Genomic DNA, 11402 nt, shown 5'->3' on the forward strand with positions numbered 1-11402 from the left:
ACCCTTCCATTGTGCAGTGGGAGCAAAGCCTTTCCTTTGAGGATATTTAATTACCTTTGCCATCTATTTCTAGCACAACTGGGAAGGCAAAGAGGAGACTGTTCCCCTCTATCCTCAAACACATCAGCAGACCCCTCATTCCTCTTTAGAAGCACCTTCACTCAGCCTCCTCACCTTCACGTCAGAGTTTTTCCTACCCCAACCCACCCTCCTTGGTTCCCTTTACCCCGCCTTGTGCTTTTGGGAAGGATGCAGCCACAGCAATCTCCTCATGCTGAGAGTAGGAAGCAACACAGATGACAAGTGAGAATGACTTGACCACTGCCAGAGGGTGAAGGATGGCACGCTTGATTTGGAAGGAAAGAGCTAGCGATGGCTGTGCTCACCAGACTTGTTTTGCAGAGCTCACAGCCGTTCAGCCAGCTCCCGCTGGCCCCACTGTCCAACAGAAACAGCCTTGGGTCATCTTAGCAATTCTCCTTCTCTTTCCCATTATTATGCCCTGACTTTTCAGGTGCCTTCTGCACCCCGTTCTCCAGCTCAGCCTGGGAGCTGCCCCCTTCGAAGAGAACAGCAGCCATTCCTCACCCTGTCAGGGTAGGAAAAGCTGCTCAGAGAGGAGCGAGCCTCCTGCGGGGCTCAGCACAAGGCTTTACCAACTGCACAAGGCCAACAGGATGGAGGCAGGGCAACCCCGCTGAAATACAGGAAACTTTCAACAGGGTGTCTGTGTATGACCTCCTTAAACTTCAGTAGATCAGTAAGCTTACAAGAAGATCTAACCTATTTTAAATGGATAAGAAACACAATGCAAATGCACAGCAGTCATGACAGGTCCTCCCTGCCGATGCACCCCAAGGAAGTGGTAAGCCACAGGATGTGTCTTGAAAATTCCACAATAACAGCACAGCGAGAGCCTGCCCAAGCACAGCAGCCCGCCATGTGCAGGTAGGCAGCTCCTCCGACTCAGTGCAGACAACTGTGTGGGGCAAAAACCCATGCAGCTTTGACAGTTCTGGTCAGCATTCCTCATACTTCCTGAGCTCCCGGGCACCGCAGTGAACCGGCCCACCAGGATACATGGCACACAAGAAAGGAGTACTTGCACTCAAACACACAGAATGCTCCAGGGGCAGGAGGCACAGGTTCACTCACGCAGAAGCCTTGCATGAGACAATGACAGAATTCAGAGAAACAGTGGCTGGATTTTGGCTGGGTTTTCTGGGTGGCATAGCAGCACACACAGCAGCAGTTTGTGGGAATGATTTTGACCAGATTTGTATTAGCAACTGACCCTCCCAGATTGCTTCGTGTGCCACCAGGACTGTCACTGCAATAGAAGAGGGCCATTAACATCATAACCAAACTAAGTCACCACCAGGTCTTCCTTTTCTGGTTATGGTAAGGAACCTCTGTGCTTCTGCACAGATTCCTTTAGTTGTGTCGGTCCAGCTTTGATAGAAATAAAAATAAGCATTCCCCCCACACCTACACATCCTGCAAAACTAAAATTAGCTATTAAGGTATTTTACAAGAAGACTGGCCTTAAAATCCTGCAGCATTTTTCAACTACAGACCCCACTACAAACAGCAGAAAAAGTCTTCACCTGGTTAAAAGGTCTGATCCAAATCTATGACGCATCACTTAATCCCCTCCCCACCAAGACCCCAGCCATCATACAGGTACAGAGCCACATGAGCTTACTGTCACTTCAGATGACATCCTCCAGAGGGTTCCTCTCCCACAGCCAATAAATGACCTTTCAGACTGTGAGGCTCCAGATTTGCTTTTTGAAACAAAGGACTATCTCTGGGAGCACCTGCCTTCCTTGTTTTTTATTAACTAGAAATAGTCATTGCCCTGTATTAAATCAGGAACACAAATTTGAATAAAGACTATAAAGTTATTTAGCAAGTCAGATAGGAACATGTGGTTCTGCAGTATAGCAGGTGGGAGGGGAAGATTCTTACACAGAAATGTGAGCATTGATATTCCTACTGCATTTCCTTCCCAGTTCATAACAAAGCTTTAGAGCAAAGTCTTGACATGTTAGAGTTCACATATTATCATATGATCATGCTTGACATCTGACACAGATGTGCTATACAACTGGCTAAAATACGTATTTATTTCCAGACTATACTGTAGAGTGCCCATTAAAACTGAAGCACAGCCCATGCTGTTTATTCCAAAATTGTTTGAGTGTACTATCCTTTAGCACCCGAGACATCCAGCACCACCGTGGTTCTCATACTGCAGTTAGAACCACATGCCAGCGCACTGCTGCCTCACTGCACCTCGACTGCCAGTGCCTCCCCTATGCAGTGAGCTAACCTCAGTAATGCCAAATAAACAGTAAACACTGGACATGCTATTATCTGCTACAGCAATTTGGAGCAATTTGATTTTTTTTTTTGACCTGTCACTCTGCATCAATTCACAAGCCTGTCAATATCCAGCCATCAGGCTGTTGCTGCCACTAGATTGTGTATGAAGATCTAAGATTGTCAGAGGAACCCCAGGGAGGAAGGATAATTCCTCTGACTTTCCTGGAAAGCCAGCCAAAATGTTGAATGGTCTTCCAAAAAGCCACCAGAGACCAAATAACTCAACTCAGCAGTTTTTATTCATATAACACAAGTTCTTACTTTGCCATGGCTTTCACATGGCTGCCTCCATTCAGTACATAAACTATATACTGCATAATGATACAGGAAGTTCAGTAAAATGTCAGCTTGTGAGTATAAAATGTTAATCTTCTGATTGCAAGAGAAGAAGCATATATCAGCATTCCACCAGAAAAACAAAAACCACGATGCCAAGTAACGCAATGGCTGAGTCAAGACTAGTACTAATTAAAAACAGCATCAAGCAGCAAGTTGCTGGACAATAACATTAAAAACCATTTTTCCTGTAATTTACAAATATGCAAAGTATCAGGTTACTTAAAATTAAGAAGCATTTTGCTTACTAACATGAAACATTACTAATTTGTAATGTATCATAATTAACCAGGTATACAGGTTTCTGTGTCCCTGTGGTTTTTATGGCACATGGTGCCAGTCTGGGTAGGTCACTCCTTGGACAGTCAGAGGGAAGAACAGTAATAGACAAAACCATTCCTGAAGAGGGTTCTCAGAAACAGCTGTATTCCACTCTCCCCTTCATAGTTTGCCACTCAACAACCTTGGTTTAACCACAAGATGGACGTATTTAAAAAACATAACAGAAAACACAGATACAATGTGTATCAACAAATCAACTGCTTCTGGCCTGCAAGTGCAAGAAACATCTTTGCATTCTAAGCACAGTGAAATTCCAGGACCAGAACCAATTACTACAGCAATTGGGTTTGCATATTTAAAATTGTTACAGTATCTACAGTAAAAAACATCTTACAGAGTAAGAGGGAATGAAAGGGGAACAGTCTTGCCAAATAAGTCTTACTCTACATTTTTGGATGCTGCTATAGATTGACGAAGCTGAAGGGGACAGGAAAACATTAGTAAGAAGATGAAGCAGCAGCTTTACAGAGAAAAATACTAAGGAATCCTCAGGAACAGTACTGGCAGCAGTCCAGACATGACTACAGCTGTTTTACTGAATGCTCAAAACTATTGCTGTCTGAAAACAAAAGGCACAACATCATAAATCCTCCTTGTCAGTGTTGTACAGAGATAGCCTAAGACAGGTTACCAGGCAAGGTCAATGTTTTAGAGCAGCATCAACAGCGTGGTCATCCACATGTTCTGACAACTGCATTTTTCAGCAAATGCCAAACACACAACTTGCATGTAGCTTTGGAGCAGTGTCAGGCCTCTCATCCTGAGAAAGGATTGCACTCCTAGCTCCTCTTATTTCTGGGAGCTGAGCAGCTTGCTAAGCACTTGTGCTACATATTGGAGAATGACCTCATCTCAGGAAGGTAACCTTAAGTGGGAGGGGTATGGGAAGCATCATGAAAGAAGTGCACCAATAAAACCAAATTAAAGACAGCTAAACCCAGCTTCATACTATATTTATAATCCAACATTTTTCCACAGGTCTGCATGGCAGTATTTACTAAAGAGGCTTAGTTAACAGCTAAGAACAGCCTTGACAATGCATTTCTGTCTTCACAAAAAAGCCTCACACCACTGCAAAGGTAGTACCCCCTTATCTTTCACAAGCCCCCCCCCCCCCAGGAGTCCTCCCTCCATATGCCTGATAATACACTAAATCATCTCAAAACTGAAGCTAATGGGAGGAGTAAGGTCACATTCAGTTCTGAACAACTGTAGGAATTTAGGGTGTGTCTGACTCACCATACAATCCCAAAGGAAAAATCCTGCTCTGAAGCTGCAGCCTCTTCTCCTGTTCAGCACCCAGAGCCTCTTCAACAGCCTCTGGGGAAGATGGGACCCTAGGGTGCTCTCACCTCTCTAAGAGGGGCACACTGTCACGTCTAGACCAGAATTTGCTGTGAGCATACCACATCTGGTATCCAGCCTCCAACTGGAGCCTGGTATTTCCAAGGAAAAAGGAGAAGCCCTCAGAAGGCATCTACAGCAGCTACAGAGTGCAAACACTGCCTCTCAAGCTTTTCACATGCCTGGCTGCCCTCAGCTTCTGCCTCATATACCTGGGTTCTGAGACTTGTACGTCAGTATCTCTGCAGCTAGCCTTTGGGGATCCAGAAGCCGAGGGAAACGGCTCATCACAGCATCAACTAAATGGGGATGGAATATGCCACACAGCTTGACATGCACATTGGCCCGCTCCTCTGCAAACTGGTCAGAGACAGCCCACTGGCAGGAGTCCCCATACGCTGGCCCTGGGGCTCTCTGTACTGAACGAGGATCTCGCACACTGGTAGATATCACTTGAGGCGGCGGCGGCATCTGGTATGGTTCAGACCAGTACTCCCGAGAATGGGGTGGAGGGGCATTATACTCATTGGGCAGGCTGTATTGCCCAGCATTAGCTGGGTGTACAGGTACTCCATAGCCTGAGAAAGAGTGAGGTGGCCCTGAGTGAGATATCTCAGGGCTATACTGCAAGAAGCTAGCACCAGAGGAGGAAGATTTATGGGAACTATGCTTGTAAGAGACCAGACCATTTTTCTCTAAGCTGGGAGAATGTGGGTAGACAGGTCTCTGCCTACCACAGGTGCAGACTGCCACCTGATCAGCGTGGGAATGATCACAGTGACTGGTAGATCTGTAAGGCCACATATCAGACAGTTGGTTCTCCAGAGACCCAATGCCTGAGTCAAGATGCTCCTGAGAGATATAAGACAGAGAGTCCATATGAGGCTGCTGGTACCTGTCAGAAGACCTGTGGCTCCCACTGTTAGGGGGGATGCTGCCTGACACACAGCCTTTGACCTGAAGTGAAACATCGCTGGGCTTTGCTTTGTGGGTCAAGCTTTTCCTCTCTGCAGAGACCTTCTGCAAGGAGCTTTTATCACTCTCTGTGGGCACAGAGCACAAGAGCTCTGCCTGGGAACCTCTTTTGCCCTTTTTCTCCTCCTTGGCACTGGTACTTCTGGTAGGAGACAACCTTGCGTTGGCTCGGAGTTCATCAGCTAATGAGCGCTGGGGCTGATTGATCCTTTCAGGGTGGTAGAATTTACACTTGATTCCATAAGTGCATTTCTTCCCTGCAAGGAAAGGCAGAATATGGAATGACCAGCTGAATTTTACTAAATGCATGAATTACACTTGCACAGACACCTCAGTCTTCATGTTTAGAAGGCAGGTCTTACCATAGGGGCACTGTTGTTTCTTGTGCTCTGGCACCACAGGTTTCTTTCTGAGAAAGTTATCCAGGCTGGGGCCATGTCGCCCTAAGGGATCATCTGGAGGCATAAACCTAAAGAAAAATAAATCTCAATCAGAAGCAGTTCACTTTCTTGGGTGAGGGTTTAATTTCTTCTCAGTGTCTCCCATTTCATTGAAGATTAAAAGCTATCTGAGCCCTAAAAAGCTTTCCCATTTCACTGCTGATATACCCTCCTGTCACCTGGTAAAGACCAGCATGAAATGCTTCACTTCAGGCACAGAAGAGGTTTTGTGCTCTGCTGCTGACCAGAATTAGTACTTACTGCTGGGCCTGCTAGTGACTGTCCTGTGAGGAAATCTAGCCCTGGAGCTCTCCTAGGAACTACAGCAGAGCTCCTAGCTCCAAACCATGAACAGCTATTGAGATTACTCCAATTCCTTATGCCTTTGTACCTCACCACAGTTGGTTAGTTCTTCCCACCACACTTCCTTCTACATAAAAAAAATAAAAATCTCTCTACAGCATTTTTTTTTCATTCCGTACCAGCATTTTGCTCTTTTCATGCATCACTTGCTCTTGCTTCATTAAAACAAGACAGCATGCTCACACGGATCTTTTTTAAAAGCAAAGGAAGAATGGGAACATACTTGTCATTAACAAAGGAATACATCAGCAGACTCTCCTCAATGAATTTCTTCCACTCAGGACGCTCGTTCTGCAGGTCCCGATAAGTATCGTTAGAAACCACAATGCCATCAGACTCATGTGCCAGTTTCACAATGAATCGATCATCATAACAGACAACACGCTTGCCTCCAACCCGCCTGGAAGGAGTGAACACCAGAATTTTCTTCTTTTCAAGGTCACGGAGAATGTACTGGTCTAGAACAAACACAACTGTGAACACACTTACACAGCCCAAAGGCCTTCGCACAGATAAAATAACAATATAAATAAATGACAAAATTCATGTAGTCATTTCATCTCTCCACAACCCAGCCTGTAGTCTCATCTCTTTTCTTATACCATCCATCACGCTGTCAGAGGCGGACTCCTAGCCCCTGTGCCTGCGTGACACCTGAGAACAATTGGAGCACACCACAGAGGCTGCTGTAATTCAGCAAGTCTCATCCACACAATCTTTTGCTTGCAAAGTGTGATTTGCATTTAAGACTGGCAGGCTAATATCTTTCGTAGTGTCATACTACGTGCATAGATTTCTGAGCAGAGGTACTCAGAAATCTCAGTTGTTTGCCAGTTCAGAGCAAACTCCCCTCAATTTGGATAATTCGGACTAAACTCCCATCAAGCTTTAACTTTTAACATGTAGCAATTCTGTGCGGTCCCCCAGTGTTGAATATGTTATAGTCAAATACATTGCGTGAAGATGTGTCCCTGAAAGAGGAAAAAAAATAAAGTAATAAAAGACAAGAAGTTAGAAAGCAGAGTAGTATTACATTCTTTGTTCTCTGAATTATTGCAACTGATCCAGGCAAGAACTTGCTTAGGGGAGAAGTTAATGACTAATTCTCACTGGTCAGCTCAACTTACTGGATCTCCTACTACTCAGATCTTCCATTCATAAGTTAATTACTAACTAGCCAGAACTTTGCAAGCTCATTAAGCGACAAAGCATTAAGCCTGAAAAGCTACTTTTGGTTTTCATATTTCCACACCTGTTATAAGTACATCTGGTCGTGGCTGCTCCTTCCTCCAAGATGGCACAAAGACTGTAATATCCTTGTGTCCCCTGTCCCAAAACCACTGGACAGCCAGAAGGATGCCTCGGCAGGAGAACACTTCTTTATTTCCATGGCTGCATCAGAGAAGAAAATTAAGGACTTCAATATTCAGGTTATGTACAGACTAGGCAGGCAATACACTAAGCAAATGGATGCAGCAATTCAGACAACCTTTAGTGAAGAAGTGTTAAGAGTAGCACAATCAGTATTCATTGCTCATCTTGTGTAAACAGAAGCACTAAGATCTTCACAGGACTACTGTTCCTTTTAGCACCTTAGTATACCAATAAACACCCAAATTCTCACTGGGAGGGAGAAGGCAGCAGTAACCGTTGCAGCCGCTCTGAAACAGAGCCTTTGCTTCAACTCTGGACTCTAGCTCTTTATTTTTAGCCCCAAGTACAACGTGATCTTGAACACCCTTTGTCCTATTCTGCCAGCTAATGCCAGTGGTTAATCTCTGCCAGTGCAAACTGCACTCTCACTAGGTGTTTTGCTTGTAAAGTTACCATGATAAGAAAAACAAGATATTTTATGCACTCTTACCTCAAGGACATCAGCACTGATGAAAGATGCTTCTTCATTATATTATGGCCCCAAAAGTCAGTTACAAATGCACAAAATAGCAACATCTCCTGTTAACAGGATCAGTGCTGAATGTCTTAACAGCACTTGGCAGTTTAAGAACAAAGTTTGACAACAGCATCAGAAGCTATGTACCAATGCAAAAAGCTGCTTCTCAATTATTTATTAGCTCGTATCAATAAGTTTCCAGAACTTCTAAGAGGAAACTACCACTCCTGTTTTACAAGTGCCAGTATTTACAGTGTAATCAGCTCTTCTGTTGATAATAGTGCTGGCAAACTTTCAACATTTCTGTATTACAGCCCAATTTGTCATTCTGGGGATGTAATAGCCTGCGTTTTATGATGAAACTCCGGTAAGATGTACTATACTGCAAATAACTGGTCTCATGATTCAGTAAGATTTTTCCCCACCTGGGCACTACCCCAGCCCAAAGTCTTACTCTTCCCATCTACACTTGATTGATATTTCAACTCCCACCACCACTTAGCACGCCAGTGAACTCCTCCATAAAGTAATTAGTGAAGAGCTTACATCCCAGCAGAGGCACTGCTAAGAAGCAGTGTTGCTGGAGTACTACTAGAAAGAAGCTTTACTTCTCGTCCTGTCCTCACCCTTCTCAAACTATTAAGAAAATTGAAGAGTTGTACCAAAATACTTATTCTAAAAGAACTATACATTTAGCAACAAAGAGACACCAAATGTATCTTCATTAAGAATCCCAAATTACAGAAAGTCTGACATTAACCATCAGAAGAAAGATGCTCTAAAAATTTTCTCCAATGTCAGACTGGTTTTGCTATAGATAAAGGTAGGTTACTATAATCTTTTAGAGATAAATGCAAAAAGCAGAGTTTTGGTTTTTTGGGGGTTTGGGGTTGGGGTTTTGGTTTTTTTTTTTTTTTTTTTTTTTTTTTTTTTTTTTTTTTTTTTTTTTTTTTTGAGTCCCTGCTACCAATCTCAAATCTACAGAAGGTAGCCAATTGGGCTGATCTGATTTGGCAGCAGCCAAGAAAAAATTCCCTTAGAAGGAAGTAAAAGCTAATTTCCACTATGATTTGCATATGTTTGTCAAGAGCTGTTCAGGGAGGCCGCTGTACACACTGCAAATGAATCAGCAGGGAACATCACACCATCAATACAGGAAGTTTCAGAATGGAATTCCCCTTCTAGCAAATTGCTTAAAAAAGGCAGACTGCTTTTCTCATGTCAAACTCCGTCCTATTGGCAGCATTATTATTAAGGCCTGGCCTGTCCCAGTCACATTTGGTGTGATCTCTCCTGTGCTTTTTGGGGATAACTTCCAGGGGTAAACAGCTCCTCATTCAAAAAATCACAACCAATTCTGTTGTTTAAGCCTGAGCACTTATCTAAGGTGAGCTTCACTGCAAGAGTCACACTTATCAGCCCAGGTCTCACAATGGGCCATTTTCCTCAAGTGATTGCACAGCTGCTGCAGGAATAGGACGGTGCTCTCCTGCAGACACCCGGGTCAAATCTTTGACTCTCCAGCCCTGCTCTACAGCCATCAGAATTCCTTATTTGCCCTGGGACTCGCAGGCTCTGTTCGCTGGTTGCACAGCAGACTGTACCCCATCTTTTCCCAGTCCTGTTCTCAGAACTGTCAGCCACAGCTTGGAGAAAACCACACCTGAAAACAAATCTCCACTCAGCACTTTCACCTTAGACAAAAGGTACAGTAACACACACAGCAGCTCTGTGTGCACCCAGGTTTATTTTTTATAAAAAAGTCTGTGTACACAAACATACACTACAAGACCTATTAAGATAAAACACAGTGAAGGAGGCTTGCTTTTGAACTGCAACGACAAAGCCTAATTCGGAAGCCTGGTGCATTAAATTAACGGAGCCCAGACCCTCCTGTGCAGAGGTGGGGAGTGCAGCACCAGGGGTTGGGGCTGGGGCAGGCAACACTCACCATCGCAGGGAACAAAAGCCAAGGTGAAAGCAGGGACATCAGGCTAATAAACATCCAGCCCAGAGATTCTGGGCGCTCCATGGATATTAGGGCTCCTGCACTCCCAAGTTACCGCTCCAACCCAAGCGGCTTCGCAGGCTGCCTCTGGTTGCAGTGCCTGAGAGGACCTGCGCCATCAGCACCAGAACACCCACGATGCTGAGGGCAAGTTACAGCCCGGCCTTGGTGACACCAGAGTGCCCCTTTGACACCTCATCTGTTCTCTACACTGTAGGGAAATCCAACCAAAATACAAGAGTCGCAGTTTGGAGACTGGTCTCCAATGCAGGAGACAGCTCTGTGCTACAAAGCCTTCTCTAATTAAACCTGTAATTATTTATTGAGCAACTTCCTGCTACAGAAACTTACATAAAGCCATTAGGTAAGAGGACAGCGTATCTTCAGCTGTTCTCCCCATCAGCTAGAAAATAGAAGGAAATGCCTTTATCTCCCGGGAAGCACGCCGGCTCTCCTCAGAGCCAAGAGACCACCGGTTACGGGCTGGCAGCGACCACGGGCAGGAGAGGCTGTCAAGGCAGATGGCATCCGTGGACGCGATGCTCATCCTCGCGAGAGCTGTGCATTCTGGTGAGGTGCCTCGGAAAACACTACCGGCCGCTGGCCGGGCATCCAGCCGTTTGCAGCGAGAACCCCCCCCCGAGATTTTCAGACCCCCAGCTCTCGGCAGACCCCGTAGCCAGGGGTCAGGCAATAAAACCCACCGCCTGGCCGGGCCGCCGCAGCGAGCCCCCCGCCCGGCCGGAAACCCGAGACGCACCTCATGGCCACGTTGCTGCCATCGATCACGATGGGCTTCAGGTTCTCGCCCTCCGTCTCCTCCGGGGCCGGCGCGGGCGCGGGGGTCTTGTTGGCGGCCCCCCCCCGCGGCACCAGCGGGGCCTCCTTGGCCTCCGGCGGGGCCTCGGTGCTCTCCCGCTCGGCCGGGCCGTGCTTCACCAGCTCCCCCAGCACCGTGTTGGTGTCGGCGTTCAGGCCCAGCTTCTGCAGCACGACGTGGATCTCCTCCGAGGAGTAGCCCAGCTTGCGGAAGAAGTCCACCTTCAGCTGCATCTCGGCGCCGTCGCAGGGCTCCCGCCCGGGGCTCCCCGCCTCCTCGGGCGGCTCCGCGCCGGGCAGGCCGCCCGGGCCGAGGCAGCGGCTCTCGCACGGCTCTCTGCCGCTCATCCTCTCTCCCAGCCGGGGCGCCGGCGGCCTGGCGGCCGGCAGCGCCTCAAGCCAGCCCGGCACGGAGAAGACGCTGCCCGCGCTCATGGCTCCCCGCGGGGGACCGCCGGCCTCCGCTCACGCCACGGACCTGCGGGCCAAGACGGGC

At 46.6% G+C, this 11402-nt stretch overlaps 1 protein-coding gene across 1 annotated transcript; it reads right to left on the minus strand.

Moving 5' to 3' along the window:
* Positions 1-285: 285 nt before the first annotated feature.
* Positions 286-11187, minus strand: ZC3H12A (zinc finger CCCH-type containing 12A). Its single transcript, XM_010575961.1, has 5 exons — positions 10848-11187; positions 7441-7580; positions 6412-6646; positions 5748-5854; positions 286-5642 (listed from the first exon to the last, which is right to left on the minus strand). Exons 1-5 carry the CDS (start codon positions 11138-11140, stop codon positions 4615-4617), a joined length of 1803 nt encoding a protein of 600 aa, XP_010574263.1. The 5' UTR covers positions 11141-11187; the 3' UTR covers positions 286-4614.
* Positions 11188-11402: the final 215 nt, after the last annotated feature.

The sequence above is a fragment of the Haliaeetus leucocephalus genome, unplaced genomic scaffold (genome assembly GCF_000737465.1).
Source record: "Haliaeetus leucocephalus isolate CR32 unplaced genomic scaffold, Haliaeetus_leucocephalus-4.0 Scaffold517, whole genome shotgun sequence".
In the NCBI taxonomy this organism is placed as follows: domain Eukaryota; kingdom Metazoa; phylum Chordata; class Aves; order Accipitriformes; family Accipitridae; genus Haliaeetus; species Haliaeetus leucocephalus.